A 19558-nucleotide genomic window follows, 5' to 3' on the forward strand; every position below is an offset into this window, starting at 1 on the left:
AGAAACGAAATATAGATAAGTTGAGTGTAGCAAAGATGAAGATATTGAGATGGATGTGAGGTAAAACTATGAAGGATAAAATAAGGAACGACCATATTTGAGCTGATCTGGGAGTTGCCCCAATTTTGGATAAGCTCCGAGAAAGCCGTTTGAGATGGTGTAATCATGTTCAACAGAGGCCTTAGGATGTACTAAAAAGGAGTGATCGGTTTCAGACAGAAGACGCTAAAACAGCTAAGGTGCAAGCCTAAATGACCATAAGAGAAGAATGAGAAGACATGCAAAATTTTTAGGTCTCGATTCTAATATGACTTAAAATAGAGTTTTTTTTAGGGCAAAGATCTATGTAGCCGACTCAATTTAGGTGAATGTTTCTAAGGAACTAATGTGTTCCTTTCCTTATATTGTTGTTATTATTTTACCCTCTAACAAATCCATGTAACTGACCCTATTTAATTCAGAAAAGACTGAGTTGTTGATGTTGTTGCAACGGTGCCATCCACATGGATCAAGGTATCTATTTTGTAGATCAATATCATTCATACCTGATACTGATGGGATTAGGAAAATAGCCAAAAAATAACTGATTTTTAAATTTTCTCACGATTAGTCCCAATATAGCCTGATCCCTATGGATTTCATATTAATATCGACAGTGATTGATACAAATATTAAGGCCTAAAACCTTGGTTTACCGGTTTATCCATGAAAAATAAGGCCTATCTTGTTTAAAGAAATCATCTATACGGTGATTTACATTTTCACTATTTTACCTTGCATTCTCTAAATAATTGATCTGACTGATACCAATTGATGGGCATCACATATTTTTTTTTTTTTTAGACCGTTTTCCATTTTTATTTTTTTTTTAAAGAAAGATTTGCCTTGTTATGATACAAGGTGGGCCCACCACTATAGTATGCCAGAGGGACAATGTGCACCCAAGGGGCCCGAGGTGGTAGGTGGGAGAAAAAGAAAAGAGTGGTTGGGAACTTTAAATAAGGGGTCGCTGGTATGGTTCTTCCATTTAAGTTTCATGTTCCCAATAGGCCAATTTTAAAAAAATTGAAAATGTTGTCCACTAATGCACCTTTCCATAAACAGGGTTATATTTTCATTTTTCATTTTAAGGTTAGCATATGTAGTATATGTGATGGGATTTGAGTATATATATATATATATATATATAAGCATGAAAGCTCTTGGTTGCCGAATACATAATGGAATTTTTTACCTTAAGAAAAAAATGTGAATGGAATTGGATCTTATGTGTGTGTATATATATATATATATATAGCATGAAAGTTCTTGGTTTCTGAAGTACGAAGCTCATAAAGCCATGGAGTAGATGAGGATCAATTTATCTTACACGTCATCGACAGGAAGGCAGTTTTTTGCTTCATTAAAATTGAAGGAACTACTACGGACACAAGTTTACTTTGATGGTATATGCCTATGCTTGTCGCATTAGGGTCTTAGGCTGGTTTTATGTTTGAGTCCTACTGCATTAAGCAGGCAGTCAGTTCCCGCCCCCTTGGCCGCCCAATCCACCTCCGGCCTACCGTTGTGGTGGGCCAACCTTCACACACACACAAAAAAAAAAGGACAACTCTACAAACTAAGGCTAAGTGCAAAATGCGTTGAAGGGTGATGGTAGGAAATAACTTTTTGATTATCAGATTGTACCATAATGATTATGAAATTGCATATAGAAGACCAGTTCATGTGGGTCACCCATTTATTGTTTGAACAGAAGAAGACATGACAGCCAATCCGATCAGATGGGTAGGGATAGAATTTACGAAGTGAATGGTTGAACTGAACCCATAAGCCAAGATGGTTTTTAAGGCTTGAACAGCACAAGTGGCCATTAAATTTAGGACAAAGTTTTTTCTTTTTTTGGTAGAAAAGAAGGAATTCTTTCTCCGCTAATGAAATGATCTCATGATTGAATTCTTAGGTCATTTACATTCTCCCACTAATCATTGATTAAGTCGAAACTAACCTCCCCTTTGGCTATCGATTCCCATGGTGCTTCTTCACCATCGGTGAAATGAAACTCAATCCTTTACTGTCATCTTTAAGGTCAAGTGATGGGAGCTATTCAAATCTAGAACAACCACTAGTCCAACATGGTTAAAACCTAATCAAATTCTTCCAATCGGATGAATCGTCTGGTTCAAATTGGAGTTGGCTAGACCCAATTCATATACAGATTCCTTGTTTTAAAACCCTAGGTTTGAACCATCTCAAATGGTACCGTCTAGAAATGTGTGACAGGAATGGATCATAAACTGCTTGGCTTGCCTAATGAATTGTAAGGTGCAAAGGTACATCCTGTTGTGTCTGCACTACTGAATTAAAGAACAAAATTTGATTAAAGCCTCTGGATCTGGGGCACAACATTTACCATTTTGTTGTCTCTTTTTCTCATTAAAGTTTAAACAGTTGGGAGTAATCACTATCAAATTTTTTTTTCTTTAATCTATTATTCTACTAAGCGCTGCTAGCTAATGACCAGCTTATTGGGCACTAGTAGGGCCAATGGAAAGATCTCTCTCTCTCTCTCTCTCTCTCTCTCTCTCTCTCTCTGTGTGGGGCTTGCTATACTTTGTTGAGGTGCGCATCATCCAGACTCGAAGCAAGTGGGCCTTGCTAGTCCTATCTACACACACTCACACAGAAAAAGATTTCCCTAGTTCCCAATCTATGAGGGCGAAAAAGACTTTCCAGTTCCCCATCTGTGAAGGAGAGAGACTTTTCAGTTCCCAAATCAATCGACTTTAGTGGACTGAGGAGAACAGGAGAGTAATGAAGCTGAAGCATGGACACAGTAGCTTTCAAAACGAAAGGATAAAAGTGCAGAGCAACCATGGACGGGTAACCTTGTAGAGTTCCAATTACAATAGTGGTCCAATATGTATGAAGTGAGATCACTGACCACGTAGAAAGAAACAATGTAGTTGGTAAGAGGAGCTATCAAACAAGGGTTCTCCTGCAAACACCCCTAGGTCCTAGGGTAACCCAACTGAGAGGCTTCAAATTGGTGAGCAATGGCTCAACCACGTACATAGGTTTTAATCAATCTTCGTCTATTCCAGCTATTAATAGACCAGACAGTAAAAGCAGGTCGCAATCACGCGGGGTACGAGCATTTATTCAAGCTGATCAAGGGTTTTAAAACAGGGGATCAGTATCTGAAACAAGTCCAGATGATTCCTAACTGATTCCATTCTAAATCAGCCAGAATCAATCAATCAAGTATTCGACCAATGATCAACCAGAATCGTTCAGATTCAGCCAATTCACCTGTGCTCATACCCAATGACGCATGGCAAATTACAAGCACCCTATACCTAAGTTAATACAATGAGATCAGCAACCATTAGTACATGATCAATGGTATTTTCTTAAAAAAAAAAAAATTTATGGAAACAGATGATTCATGGAAGGTTTTCTAACAAAAAATGCACTGAAAATTCACTAACATGTCTAACACAAAGGCCATGAGACCACAATATCTAAGACACCCGCTAGACAACTGATTCTACTATCCATAACACCTAAAAGAGCAGCAATTAGTCGGGGCCTTGAATAAGAAATCTGACTTGGTCCACTGCACAAATAGTCTCTGAATACCCCAAGAAGGGAAATCGTTCCTGTTGAAGATTATGGACCATGACAATTGTTCAAGGCTAAGCTTTAGGTTGGGGTGTGATAAAGCAACTGGAAACCAAGCACCAGCGAAGATGTATAGGAGGATTTGTTTCTCATTACCAGCCATATCATGAAAATAGACAAGAACTAAATTATTTTGAACTGATGAACCTTTCTAAATGAAATTTATGCTTGGGTGGCCTACAAAAGAGCCCGAAAATTTTCAATAAGACAATTTTTACATGAGACTATGGCATGATTTTTACCCAAAAGGGGAAAGGGGGGGGGGGGGGAGGATGGCATGATACAAAGTAAATCACAATGGGATATCACAACAAAACACCTGGGGACGAACAGACGGAGCATGATCTTCCCTTCATTGAATAACTTTAATTGATGATTGAATCAAAATCCTCACTGAACTGCTTTACTTGGGAGTAATGTCCTGAGGCCTACATAAAACAGACATCCGAAAATGAAAAAACAGTCCTAACAGCTTACGCAGCAATTTAACAGAGAGAACCATGTGTATATTGGAAACCTATGAACAGTAGGAAAACGAAGTTATTGGCAGTTAAGAAAACAGAAGCACCGGATGAATGAGAGTTATACCAAGTAAATAATCCACAAATGACTGCTGAAGGACATAAAGAACAGTTACCCAATGCAAATCTTGATTGAACCAAACCCCATGTCCCCACCCCCCACCCTCCACCCCCACCCCCAACCCCACCCACACCCCCCCCTGCCAAAAAAAAAAAAACCAATAGATGGATCTGTATCTTGATGAAACAATCAAACCCAAGCATTCAAAGGGAAAAAAAAAACTGTGGCCTAAGGAAACCCACCTTGGGATAATATCCCACTATCACTCTAGAAAGAGCAAACTAATAAAAGCACATGGAAACATCACAAAGGTGGTTCAGTAATTACACTGCAATTCTCAAGTATTTAAAGTTGCAGCACCAAATGTGCAGCGGAAAACATTCCATTGAAGATAACCAAATGAAAAATTATGAAAACATTTGAAGCAGAACTCTCTATTATTCCAAACAGCAGAGCAACACAGGGGTATTAGGATGTGATACAAAGGTACAGATAGTTATTATGGGTATTTTTAACATTTCTGCATCAGGTATGCAGTGCATGAAGATTCTAACTAGTCTCAGAGAATATAAATTAAACATGTACAGTGCAGAACATTTTTATGAGAAGCCAACAGTTTTGGTAATCGGTATCGACCGATACCTCACCGATCCTGGTGTGGTTTCATGAATGATGTTAGTATTAGATCCTGATCCGACCGACACCGCCCTGTTAACCCACAAATCACCCATTTATGACAATTTCAGAATTTTCTCCCCCCATCTCTCTCATTTCCTGCCCAGTCTTCACCGAACTTGGTCTTACCGTTTTTTGGCTGTTCTTCAAATCCAACAGTCCAGCACAGCGGTTGGATGGCCAGATTTTGCAGATCCGAGCATATCTCCAGTGGCTTCCATAAATCACAAATTTTCAGGCATTTTCCATTATTTAAATATATTTTTATGATTCTTTTTACACTAAATCTCAAGTTTATATTGAAATCATACTAATGTGACATGTTTAAATTTATTGTTTGCTTTTATTCCATACTTGATCCACAATCTTCTCATTTTTTGTTGTCGTTACTAGTTCCACATTCAGACGGTCTTCCGCTTGTGCTAACATTCAGTTCGTCCTGTGTCCGCACTATCGGTATCACTTTCTTTGGCTCAACCAATCTCGTGAAGAATGAATTTCTGACAACCAATCTAATGATGCGTTGGGGAAAATCAAACACTTAACAATAAGCACCATTGCAATACTGATAAACGAAGAACTCGGCGAAGACATCATCCTCAGACTGAATAATGATTTGGTTGGACTTCCATAGCATCTCAACCATAAAACGCAAGACAAAATTTCTGTTTTGCCTCTCATCAATCAACAAATTAGCAAGTTTTACGTTGGGCAAGCGAAACTCAGAACTTGAGCACAAAAGATTCAATGGCCAGATTTGTATTCAACATCACTATAGGCCCAATATGGCAAAAGAACACTAAAGGCAAAGGTTTAATGACAATAATAATTAAACGGAGGTTTAAAGGAGGATGGCAGAATGGAAATTAAGGTGAAAACTCTATGGGAGTGGCAGTAATGTAAATACGGAGGCTCAACAAGAAGCACAAGAATGTGTAGTGTATACAGGGGCAGGGGTAACCTTGGAAGCTAAATTAAAATATGGGCAAAAGAGAATAATAAGAAATGGGATGGATAATCCTGGAAAAATAGAAAATATAAAGAAGGAAAAAGAGATCGATGGGGGAGAGGTACCGTAAACCGACAAAGGAAGTCTCCAAACCACAAAGATGCAGAGGAGGTTCTCCTGTTGATGGGAGAACAGTTGCAGTCCAGGGACTTGGGTCGACTTCTACAAAGATGGTATCAACTTGCACTGGTGGAATCATAGGAAGCTTGGACGATCAGCGGCGGAATGGAAAGGAGATCAGTGGTGGAAGCTTCAACGACCAGTGGGGCAGCTTCAAACTTAGGTATGAGTTTCCTTTCTTTTTTATTCATTGTTTCTCTCTTCTCTTTTTTTTTTTTTACTGGCAGAGGGGCTCAATCAAAGTTGGCTGAAAGGGAGGGCGTTGGGGAAAAATCAATGGGACGGGGGTTTTCTGTGAGGGGATTACAGAACGAGGGGTTTGTTACGGGAAGTTGTTAGGGAGGGATTGTGGGATGTTGCATAGGATGAGCTGCCGAGGGAGTTTAACTGTGGAATCAAGGGGTGGGGTTTGCTTCTTTTTTTTTTTCCCCCTCGACAGAAGCCAAAATACAGGTAGAATGGGAAGGAGAACGAGAAGAAAGGTTAAAGGGAAAGGATGGGATCGTTCAACTCTGATACCAAATTGATGGAAGGCCGGTATGGGAGAGGAAGAATCCTGAGATGAGCTCAGAGTTGTATGGAGAGAGGGAGTTGCACAAGAAGAAAAAAGGGGGGGGGGGTTTAGAATTGCACACACCAGGCCACGCAGGCACTCACTAACACAAACTCAATTCATTCTACAAATCTATCCAATACTTGTCCACCAGTTTACATATTTATAGGAGAAAACCCATCTCGAAAATAGAAACCTACTCTACTAAGTAATAAACTCAAATTGGAAACACAATATCCTACCAAATCTACCCTAGCAAGAAAAGTAGAAATAACTCCTATGTATCCTAGTTTGGAAATAAAAGACTTAGACATAAATAAACTACTTCCAAATAAATAAAACTTCCTAAAATCCTACTAGACCAAAGACTCAGATTGGACCTCTCTTGATACCCAGATGGGTTTGGATAGGCCCATGGGTGTGCACCTGCATCACATTAACACTCTGAATTTGCAAGTCTATATGACACAAAATTTGTCATATATGTAGTTATATGAGACAAGATTAAGACTGCTTCTAGAAGTAGTTAGTAGAGAATTAAATATGTCTATAACCACTGAAAGAGGCAAAATACCACATCAACCTTTGCTGCATTCTACTTTGTGTAAATTCTTGAATCACTATATATAATTAAAGACAGGAAAGAGTGAAATAACTTAGAATTGAATAAGCATAGAAGAAGTAAATAAACTGCTTACCTTATAGCATCAACGTCTTGTTCTAGGTGGCTTACAGCGGAACTCCGCTAAAAGTCCTATATGATCAGAAGACCACTCTGGAGAAGGAAGTGCTGTGTCTTTCCGTACGGTCTCCTCATCCAAAAGTTCCAATAAGGCTTCAACAGTTAAAGAGTCCGCTGAGACAACAAAAATGAACGACTTTATATCAGGATGGTTCTCCCTTAAATTATTTAACTAGCCAACAAAGTACAAAAATATCCCATCAAGAAAGCCAATAAAATCTCTAGTGCCTATAAAATATGATAAAAGACTACACACTGGGACGGCTTAGAAGAAAAAGCCTTCACAGAGACAGCTTAGAGCCTTAGATAAAGGATCTTACAAACCTACCGGTATAAAATATGTAATCAAGAGTGCCTATAAAATCTCTGGTGCAGTGTGTAAATAGAGGTTCATTTGTTGTAGGGTCCATTCTCCTTCGTTGTTGCTCAAAACCAAGACCAACACCCAGTCTTGCGAATGATGAGTAAGCACTGACCTGAAACAAGAATAATTTTATAATCAGCACAAGCTCTTAGAGCACCATATTTTTTAAACATGTTTGGTAAACTAGCACAATATATATACCAGAGGTAGCTCATGCGTTAACTTCCTTCCAGAGTGGAAAATTCCAAGGGGATCCACTTCTAAATCTCGATGCATCGGTTCAACCTTTCCCATTGCAAGCAGTGCATGAGGAGCACTACAAAATATCCAGCATCCTTCTTAAGAGTTTAAGATAATAATGAACTACTGATTATGCTCAGTATGAATCATACTGAACAACCGCAATTGAAACTACATTTGAGACCAACCTTCCAGGAACTGAATTAAAATCTCCACAAACCAACATTGGGATTTCTGCACTGTTTGCGATCTTCTCCAGTCCTTTTAAAAGAGTATGGACCTGAAACAATAACCAAGAAAGCATTCCATGAATGATTTAGATCAAACATCAATAAATATAGGGACAAATGTAAAAATTGGAAGAGGCAGGGAAAGGTGGAATAGAACCTGCCAGAGCTTAACATCTTTGAGATCTTGGTGGACATTTAAATGTGTATTTGCCTGTACTCCAATCCCACAACGTAAAAAGCAAATAGTCAAGATGTGACAAGATGCCCCTTATGCATGCATTTACAAGGGAAAAATAGAATGGTAAAAGAGGAAATTTAATTTAAATGCAAACATGCATGGTTCTTCCAATTTAAACTAGAAAATGGTTCTTTAAATGCAAACATGCATTTTTCCTTTTTTTGGGTGGAGGAGGGTTGTAAAGAAGCAAGTTAATTCCAATTTAAAATGAAGTCATTTAATATTATATATTGTTACGAAAGCTTAGTTTAACAAACCACGACCAGCAAAGGAAGAAAAGAAAAAAGAGAGATGATGGAGAAGTTGCTGAACCCATGATATACTCAAACTCTAGAGTTCTATTGTGGGTTGTGTCTTTATTTATAAACTCATAAATACAATTGCAATCTTAATGGGAAACTAAACCTAGTCTAAACAGGAAACTTACTAGACTAGGAAACTGACAACTAACTCATCCTAACTTCTAATAATTAAAGACAAAAAGCAATAAAGGAAACCACGATAGGGGCACTCCCCCTATCGTGGTACATATCTTAACATACATTATATACAGACTGAGAGAACAGAGCCTTATTTTATTACTAACTATATAAAAAAGAATTAGATTCTATCAATTCCAAATTTGAATATCCAAATTCTTTTGGACCTGGACTTGGACTTGGATTCGGATACATAAGTATAGGAGTGGCAATACCCTACCATAAGGACAAAACTATCGTGGAGCCACTCTGGCTGAAGAGGGTGAGAGCTTGAGATGAAGTTTCAGGATGGACTTTAGGGAACAGGAGATGCCTAGTTTCCATTCCACATTGAGTGTCTTGTTAATTTACTTATTTCCGAGAATATGCAGAACAAAAGGACATGCACTTGAGCTTATAATGGCCAATGGAAACCTCATTTCCCACCTTAGTTGATGCAACCTAGGGTTCGAAAACCATAAATTTGGTGTCTATGGGCCCACCAAAATAATGGAAAACTCAATTTCAGTGAATAGTAGCAGTTTTGTAAACATTCAGAACTATTCGGGACCTCTTTGAGTAAGGCAAACAGACCCAGAGATAGAATAGCAAGTAAGTAAAAGAGAGAAGGGCAAAATTGAGATTTCAGGAAGATAAGGAATTAAGTAGAAACAATAGATGGGTAGGAAGGGCTTTAGTGTAATTAAAAGAACTAGGGCCTCGTGTAAACACTAAAACGGAGCTTTCTTCTTCCATCAATAGAATCAAACCAGTGGTAACCCAAACCTACTTTTTTGGAGAGAACTCTCTCCTTTGAAGATGAATCGAGCAGAAATTCTGAGATTAAGTTCCTAACTCAAAGCTCTCTTCAATATAATTTTCTTTGAGATCCCACAAAGTGACTATTTTAATACATGGGGTCAATCATAAATAAAGAAGGTGACAAAGGATGATGTTTAGCAGAGAATTAAAGTGGGATGGATGAAGTGAAGGGGTGCGTCCGGAGCATTGTGTGACTGACATATCCATTTAAATCTTAAGAGAAAATTCTATAGGACTGTGGTGCGACCAGCTATAATGTATGGGGCGGAATGTTTGGCAATTAGGAAGTGTAAAATAGAGAAGCTATGTGTAGCTGAGATGAGGATCTCTCAATACCTTAAGGGGACATTTTTAACAAGGACTTTAGCTATCAAATGAATAAATCATTGGATTCCCACAGGATCTCTCTTTCCCATCTGTAATCAAGCTTTTGTACTGTCAGATTGATATCAAATTGCTGTCACTAGTGTTGTTACAGCAGTTTGGACTTGTGGCATACTTTCTTCCCTAAGGTGCCATGCATAACAAATAAAATCTTCTGTTTTGATTTTTCTGCTCTTCTTGATACAATCAGGATGACTGACTATGAGTTGGGTAATCAGATAGTTCAGATACTGCAAATTAATTGAGTCTTGAGGAAACATGCCAAATTACCAATCCAAGATGGCAAGATATTAAACAGGTTTTAAGACCTCAATTTTCAGATGATGTCAAAACCAAGAAACCATATCCGAGGAATCATCCAGTTGGGATGACATTTCGTGGAAAGTGTAGTTCTATCTGGAAAATCGGTGAAATTTAAGGTTAAAAGGACATCTCTGTAACACCTTTACTCTTCAAAATTATCTGATTTTCCCACCCAAAAACCGGATTATGAATTTACTGACCCAGCTAAGATGCTCCATATTGATGACTTATGGCTTACTACATTTGTCTGATAAATTTAGGGGCGACTTGAATAGTTGCTGCAATAAGAAATGGCAGAATTCTATTTTCCATAGAAGTTGCATCATGGTTCTTATTTGGAACAGTTCTTGGGCCCCTTATCCACCAGGATTAAGGTTGCATTATTCCGCTTTGCTAAGACCAAGATAAGGCATAATTAGTATGAAAAATCAAACCAGACATTGCTAACCAGCATAGGCGTCACCGAACTTAAACTAAGCCAATCTACCCAATCAAACTGAAAGATAAAGAAGGCAGTTCTAAAACAACATAGCCCCAGCTCAATGCTCAACTAATTTATCAACATAACAAGCTAAAGTTTTCCTTCAACATGGGCCCATCAGACACAAGTGGACCCCAAAAGGCACTCGAGCCCTCTGGTCACATCCTACACCAGACCAGATTACCAGAAAGATTGTATAGTGGTTAACCTCCATGTGCCATTTCTGAGGAAGCATGACATAAGATTATGACCTGAAAATGCACTTAGATGCCCTAATTTTTGGCTGAATATTCCAGATATCAGATGAATGAGAGCTAATCGACAACCCACACGCTATCCTAGGTCTGACACACGGCATGCAGCGCATATGGTCACGTGTCTGCCACCCACACATTCAATTATATTTAGGCCAGTATGATTCTATAACCAAGATTTCATTATCCTTCCAATTCTGCTTTATAAAAATAAAAAGGCTAAGCATCCTCCTTGGGGGAAAGTTGTACCCCATTTACTAATTTTACATGCCACCTTCATGGCATAGGATCAGGGTGGTATACTTGTGGAGTTGTGGCATAAGGAGCTTCTGCAGATGATAGTGTTTATACCATTATTGGCCACAGTAAAGAGTGCTAAGGTCAAAAGTTAGATGATCTAGTGCGATCTGCCAGACTGCCACTCCGCAGTCCCGATACATGGTTGGCCAGTACCCACTGGAAGGTTCAAAGGCACTAAGACACTAACTAGGCAGAGGCTTAAATGTTCCTAGTTACAAGTTAGCAGGGTGGGAAGCAATTTTAAACCCCATTGCAGTTATGTGGACGGCATAGACATTAAATGTTGAAGCAATTAAGGGTGAACAGACAAGATTAACCAGTCATGGAATAGGTCTGCGGGTTGAACCACTGGACATCCTTATAAAGTTGGGAAGTAATGAATAAATCACTGCTGTAGTGGTGATAGAATATGTCTCAAGTTGGCCTTCAGGCACCATGATGTTAGCTAGGCTGGCCCTGATCAGGCAACAGGCTTCACCCTCTTATGTTGTATATCTTCTCCCAAATGAGACCTCGCCAGCAAATGACATGGCCAACCAACTCACAAATGGTAGAATTGGACACCCACAATTTAGCTCATACTTGTTCTACCAATGAAATTGTTCTTTCCATTCCCAGATTCCAACCAGTAAATGTATTAACTAATAGTTCTCTTATCTTCCCTTCCACCACTTTCTCTAGCACCCCCTTCCTCAAAGGAAAAGGACGAAAAAGAGAACGTACGACTTAAGACTGCATTAAACGGTTTTGACCAAGGAAGTATAATTTGAGGAAAATGCTTCCTTCAGGCACATTCATCATTAGATTCAAATAATGATGACCCTTATTTCGACTAAGACTACATTGCACTCAAAGAAATAGTTGAGGCAGAAAGTTTAGCAAACATACACACTGAATACAAAGGGTAGTCATACGACCAAAGATGTCCAGGCAGTATAAACCGAAGCATAGTTATAGATATCAAACACCATTTCGTTCAAGTAAGGTTACCAATACACAAAAAGAAAGTTACTCTTGCAATATACAGGAAAGGAATGTTGCCCAAAGAAAATTGTATTTAAGACAAAGCTTCATATTTGATGGATGATACAATGAAAATAAGAGACAAAACCTCTAAATGGAGAAAGTTTGTTTGATACACGCCTAGATTAATAGCAACAGGGAGTAGACAAGAAAGGTAAGAACTTTAATCAATTCTCACCACACAAAGAAGCTGTCGCCTGTCAGTAATAAACTTTGCTTCCAGAACTGCTATTAGTGCAACGTTATCCTATACACAGAACTTAAATGATCAGAAGCAGAGAAACTGGGAATAAATGGGAGCCCAAACCATTAAAACCAGTGTAGTCCAGCCACCTTTAGCAATCTATTTAAAGCAACTTTTTTCTGAGTACTTGGTATTACTGCATCAGTCAAAGATTGTGCAGCCTTATTAAATTCAACCTGCATACAAGAAAAAAATATCATAATAATGTGGGATAAATCAAAACCCATGCGAAACAACCTATCCACAAAATATCTACAAACCTCATATTTTTTGACATGTGAAAATCTGTCCCTGCGGAAAAATATCGCACAACCATCAATTGCATAAGCACTTCCACCATAAACCTGCCATCCATGAAGGGGGGAAAAGAAAACTATAAATAAACATAGAAAATGACAATATAAATTAAAATATAAGTTTAGCCAATCATGAATGAACAATAGAACTGTATTCATGTATCTCATCCCAAATAAATGGGACAAGGATTAGTTGAGAAAAGTTGAAAAAAAATTGAATTCTCTTAAATGGAGCCATGAGAAGCAACAATTTGCATGCCAACCTCAGTTGTTCTCTTCTTGTAAAGAGCTTGATAACCATGTTTATCCAGCTCAGGAGTGAAAAATCCCTCAAAATGATCACTTTGAACCTGAAAATAAGACATCAGACACCCTTAATATGAATAAAACCCATAATAAATAAAATAATGTGTCCATATGGCTTAGCAAGGTTTACAGTATCGGTATTGGGTATCATGTCGGAAGGGTAATTTTGAAAAATATCATATCATATCGAGAGACACAAGATATGCTCAAGATAGGTATGGAAATAGTCAAGAAATGTATGGAAATGCTTAGGACATATGCAAAATACAATTTTGAAACATAAAACACTATATAATAATAATAATAATAAAATAAAATAATAATAATGTGTAAAATATATCATGCATAAAAAGGAGAAAATAGTACGAGGAGACAAGTGCATGCAATTGATTATATATAAAAGATGAGGTTTCTTACATATACTAATACCAATTTTTTTTTAGGTGTCATATCAATAGCTTCAAGATACGATACGTATTGGTTAGAAGCTTTCATAATGCTAAAAAATGAACAAAAACAATGCACCACCTATATTATTGTGTAGGTTAAAAATCAGTGATTTGAAGGGGAGGTGACGCTTACACCTCCCAGTTCACCTCAAGCAAAGTCAAAGAAAATGCTCCAAGGTTAAAAGTCCATTGAAAAGGAGAAAGAAATAGGGTAGCTTCCCTGGAAATAGGAATCTAACCTTCCAGCAAAAAGGACAAGGTTACTATTTCATGCAGGAAATGTTTTAAGTTAGACATTAAGCTAAACTAACCAGGGCACAGGACTACAGAGAAACCAAAAATGATCAACGCTCACTGTAAATATCGTTTAGCTGAAATTTCAGGGATGAATAGATGCTTGTCTATTGTGCTAACTATTAGTAATGATCAGAGCTTATCAAATTGAAGTCAAGCAAGAAGCAGATACACAGAATAATTTACAAATCATCAAAGCCAATGTACCTCTTGAAGACAAATGATATCTGCACGGTAGCCAACAATTTCCCGCAACAAATTCTGTCTGCGGTAGGGCCAAGAAAGTGCCCAAGAAGGGCAGTAACTGTATAGTTCACTTGTGGCATATGCATCAGAGAGAATATTGTACGATAGCACAGTAAAGGTTTCCATGGACACAGTACGGCCATTTGAATCCAAATGCCCCATAACATCAACTCCACTGACAGGAATCAAACGACGGGGACTAGGAGAGGGAGCTGGGATGACACGGGAAGTCAATATGGTATTAACATGTCCCACAGGTAATTTAGACTCTGCATCTACACCTACACATTCAAACTTAAGAACATGGCCAATATCATCAGCAGTTGGAGTATATGTTTTGGAACGTCCCACTTCAAACCATGTTTCACCACCGGTCCTTTCTGTAACAGATGCGGGATATAAAGGTGCAGAACCATTGTTCAAGCTAGAACTATGTCCTACACTTGATGTTGAACTAGATAAGCTTGTATTGATTACACCAGATCCCGAGCTATTAAAACGCCCAAATAACTCTTCCTCCTCAGTTCCATTTTCATTTTCAGCACTAGCCGCACGGTCATGAAGAGCACGATGATGTTGCCATGCGTCTGAAAAGCACCTAGATGAACAATGGTAACTTTTGGCAACAGGAATCTTTGCCTTAACACAACCTAAGCACTGCAAGGTTGCCTGTTCAGATGGATGTATACTGCACACAGCAATTTTTCTGTCACTTTGTATGCGATACCTGCAACAAGGAACAGATGAATGAGAAAAATGTAAAATTTCAGAATATTCCGTGAAAAATGCCAAATTTAGAATCCAAAACATGACAGGAGTGCAGAGGAAAAAAAATTATAAATCAGGAACAAGGCATAGATTATGGAGTTCTGTGAATGGATTATCTCAAATGGCTACCAGTAACAAAGGTATTTTGCAATGCAATAGAGGATAAGATCACTAAAGAAACAAAAAAATCAGCCCCCAGAAAATCACAGAGGTCCAAAATGGACTTGAGAAATTATAAAAAAAATGATGTGCAAAAGAAAATAACAAAAGCAGTGTTTATTTGGAGCAAGTGCCAACATCCATATGATTCTCATGCTGACACCAGAGGGTAGGACACTTCAACAGTTTCTTTGTCAATTTGTTGATAACACCATCTATATGCTTCAAACACAAAATAGTTTCTCATTAGGTTATCCCGAATAATCAAATAACCACATCTGTGTATCCAATTCATTTCTGGAATGTTTAAAGGCATAATATTTAACCGAAAAAGCAGAGATATCCTACCCGGAAGCAATTTATGAAAAAACAGCTCTCCCAGAAAGACCACATCAAAGGCAGCAGATTTCTTAAGAGTATAAGTTGACCTGCTTCATCATATCCCCTTGTAGCACCAGAGTTAAGCATGGGAATATGTTTACCATACATATAATCACCTTTAAGATAATTGATGCATTTTCCGTAAATTGAATAGACAAGAAATTATTTTTGAGCTGAAACAAAAGAAACAGTGAAGGTTACCAAGCCTAACTGTTTCTGGACCAACTAGGAGTTCCTTCTTTTGTCTCGCAATTCAGAATTGCCAGTTGTGTCAACTTTAGGGGGAAATTTAGACAATTATGGGCCACTGTTGTTGGTTTTCTGTTATTTGATTTCTCCTCCATTTTGTAATACAGGTCCACCAAGGAATTAAAAGGTGTACTTTGGGAATTTTATCAATATGGATTTAAGTTCATTACACAAGATGGGTATTTTGGTCAATTTGGGTCGCTTAATGTTCTGGTTTTTCAGTCCATATCCTATGCAGTAACAGATCTTTTTCGTCCTTCATGATAATGAAATTTGAAATACTCTTTTCCACTGGAAATGGACTGTTCTGCAACCAGTTATGTATTTCCTTTTTCTACTTTATGTTCATTCTTGTTTGCTCTTTCCCTTATCTTTCTTAATTCACTCTTCTATTATTCCTCGATATTCTTCCATAATGTGTTACATATCTGATTCTACATGAAACCAAAAACCACGACTGATAAGCTAAGTTTATACTTTGTACTTGAGATTCCCCTCCAAAACAAAGACTCCCACATCCCTCGCGTTCCCATAAAATTGATTGTACTAAGAAATCCATCCCATCATCCAGCCAATGTACCCGTTTATTTTTCCAGTAAGTACATAATTTATTGGAGATACAAAGGCCCAAATAGAAAAATATATAAAAGATGAGGAAAATCCGGTCTTAGTACACTGTATAAGACCCAAGCTAAGCAAAAGAAATTAGTTACTTACTGGTTAAGTTCCACTAATCACACACAAAAAGGATCCTAGTATAGGCAGATTCCATACAAAATGAGTCAGCACAAAACAATGAGTTCTCCAACTCTTATACAGCTCAAGGAGGTGGGGAATCCTTCAGATGCATGTTTTGATACCAGTCATTAATCTTTAGTTTCTAGATATCAACAAAACCAATATTGATCCAAACAACCAACCATCAAAACCATAACAAAAATGTGACCACACCAATAAAGGCAACTATACATAGAAAAGCATGTTCATGATTGGGCATGCATCAAATTTCACCGAGCAATTCAAACATATACTTCCTCTATGTTTTGGCATTTTCGGATGTATTTTCAGTTGTCAATATGTCTTCAACAGTTCTTCAGAAATTTCATTTTCTTGGTCAATTTCAAAGCACTATTTTGCCACATGACATACTCTATTTGAGTTGAAGTATGGTACGTCAGAAGGGGACATTGAGCATTGCCAAACCACAAAATTTGAGTATCGAAGGTGCCATGGGGCAGATATGGGATAGGAGAATCCTGCATAACAATTCTTAAAGAACAGCCTAAATGGTAAAAGGAAATTCAAAAATCAGAAGGGGTTCTCATAGTGTCCCAAGTAAAAATGAAATAAGGTTGTAACCTGGTCCAAGTCCTGCGCAGAGCACAGCAGAGGTACAGTCCTAGCCATTTTTTGTACAAAGTGGCCACCCTCAAGCCAGAGATTATCCTAACTAACATGGAAAAATCAATAACTCCAGAAGAACAGAAGGAGATTGTGGTATCTAAAAGTGGCATCTTTTACAAATTTATGGCTGTCTGATAACATACCAAAAAATGCATCCATAAAGCACATTAAGAAAGAAGCTATCAATCTTTATCAATCTTTATCAACTACAAACAAACAGCAACCGGACCAACAAATCTCACAAGTCAAATTAGTAATGCATAAACCAGGTACATGAAAAGAAAAATGTAAATCTTCTCTTAAGTCTCCCTTGGGATACAAAAGACCACCCAATTAACTATATCGTGCCCCATGATAACCAATGCATAACGTAACCATCCTTAAATGAAGGAGGCTAAAAAGATAGGATCTTTACAAAGAAACAACAACATCAAATGTTACGAAGTTTTCTAAGATACAAAAAGAAGTAATAAGCAGTTAAGCAAAAGAAAAAAGAGATCGAACCAGTGCAGGAAGAGGCAAAGAATCACTTACCACTTGTACCACAAGTAGAAGCCATCGAGTGGCGCTGATTCAGGAACATCATCCGTAGTAATGGAGTTATCGGGTCGCCGCAACACTACATACGGCGTAAGCTCACATCCTACGATAGGAATGTCGGACGGAAGGTGCACTCTCAGTACGCTCAGCATGCTTCCCACTCCAACAGTTCCGTTCCACGATCCTCAGAAGAAAACCCTAACCCAGAAACTAAAACCTTCTTTGCTCGAAAACTAAAACTTAATCCCAAAGTGAGGCGGAAACTGGGCGTATCCGTCATCACTTGACCTTGAACTCCGCCAGCCTTGATAAATCCAACTTAACCCTAGAAACCAATATCTTTCAAATGCAACATATCACCGCGACCAATTCTAAAACCCTAAAGAAACTCGAAGTTTCTCTTGAGAAATCGAATTCAAAGAAAGTCTTCGAGACGAAAAAGAAAATTAATCTTTACGGTCGAAACAGTATCGAAATCGAATCACCAAAGTTGGTTCTTGGAGTGAGAATTGAAAGAAGATGAAGAAATGAAGGTCTAAACAGTGAAAGATGTGAAGATTTTAACAAAGAACGTTAAAGAGAAGTGAAGAACCCTTCTGCCTTGGTCGTCTCTCCATCTTTCTTACGAAGCAAAACAGAGAAGCCTCTCTATATAATCCTGCTTCGCTTCTTTTCTGTATTTTTTGCCCTTTCGATTCTTCCACGGCTCTCTCTCTCTTTCTCTCTCTTAATGTCTATGGACGATTTTTTTCCGTTTTGTATATAAATGATTTCCACGCCCCATAGCTCAGTCTGAATTATGTTAGCCAGTTAGGATCCCTGCTGGCTCCCACCCCTCCACCCACGCAGGCGTGTCACTCGTGAATTCAGATCTTCTCCAGTGCCACTGGATGTTTAGCGCGCATCCAACGGTTGAAACGACTTAAGGTGTATATCCATGTATTAAATTACGTGTTCAAATTTTTCTAGCCATTGGATGCATAAAGGGCCTCTAATGGCACTGGAGAGGATCCAGTTCCATTAATATGTTGATTTAACCTAATTTCAAGTAGGTATTATTAAGACAAATTGAAATCAAACCGGGATCTGATTTGATTCGAGTTTTTTCGAGTTGACTTAATGGTCTCTTATTAGTTGTTATCGGTTCAATTTTTGTTGGTTATATATATATAAAAAATAAAACTAATGGGAAAACATTTTTTTTTTTCCAGATTTCATCAGTGTGTACAAGTTTTCTGATTTCAGTTTGGTTTTCGATTTGTTTTTTATTGATTTTATGAAAACCTAGGCCATGATTTCAAAGAACACTCCTTAGTTGTGCAGCTTGTTCTTCTGCGTGAGGCCAACAAGGGGACACACGTGGTATTAACACAGAGTGGGTTTTTAGGATTTCATAGGAGTGGGGACATTATTTTGCTGCCCATTATATTTAGGTGTAGGAGCTATACGATCAGGTAGTGTTCATTTCCCCTTGCTAAAAAACATAAAATGGAAATATCCCCACAATAACAATGTATAAGGGATCTCCCATGACTGAACAACGATAATGCATGAAATAGTATACTATGGGATCCACCACATGGTCAAGGTCCGAGAGAGAAAACTATTTAAGAAAAGAAAAAAAAAACATAGCAAGCAAGTGATAGTAAATTAGCCTCATGGGAAAGTTTTTCCTTCAGGCTGCGTTTGGTAGTCATTCAGTTTCAAAAACGATGTTTCGTGTCGAAAACAGAAATTTCAGTTTCTGTGTCAAAATGTCGTTT

The 19558-nt window shown here is 38.0% G+C and overlaps 1 protein-coding gene across 1 annotated transcript; it reads right to left on the reverse strand.

The window, feature by feature from the left end:
* Positions 1–3809: 3809 nt before the first annotated feature.
* On the reverse strand, positions 3810–18532 carry LOC122061801 (carbon catabolite repressor protein 4 homolog 1-like). Its single transcript, XM_042625275.1, has 12 exons — positions 17790–18532; positions 14256–15021; positions 13263–13349; positions 12964–13047; positions 12793–12879; positions 12638–12706; positions 8354–8407; positions 8155–8246; positions 7928–8042; positions 7691–7838; positions 7319–7476; positions 3810–4109 (listed from the first exon to the last, which is right to left on the reverse strand). The coding sequence occupies exons 1-11, from the start codon at positions 17945–17947 to the stop codon at positions 7328–7330; spliced, it is 1809 nt and encodes a 602-aa protein (XP_042481209.1). The 5' UTR covers positions 17948–18532; the 3' UTR covers positions 3810–4109; positions 7319–7327.
* Positions 18533–19558: the final 1026 nt, after the last annotated feature.

The sequence above is a fragment of the Macadamia integrifolia genome, chromosome 14, assembly GCF_013358625.1.
Source record: "Macadamia integrifolia cultivar HAES 741 chromosome 14, SCU_Mint_v3, whole genome shotgun sequence".
Taxonomy (NCBI): Eukaryota; Viridiplantae; Streptophyta; class Magnoliopsida; order Proteales; family Proteaceae; genus Macadamia; species Macadamia integrifolia.

Bases quoted from the DNA above. Each gene is read 5' to 3' on its own strand.
- LOC122061801 (XM_042625275.1), bottom strand. From the start codon at position 17,947: ATGCTGAGCGTACTGAGAGTGCACCTTCCGTCCGACATTCCTATCGTA. The intron at 13,048-13,262 runs GTTGGCATGCAA...CATGGATGGCAG, and splicing joins ACAAGAAGAGAACAACTGAG to GTTTATGGTGGAAGTGCTTA. The intron at 7,477-7,690 runs GTAGGTTTGTAA...TTGTTGTCTCAG, and splicing joins TGATTACATATTTTATACCG to CGGACTCTTTAACTGTTGAA.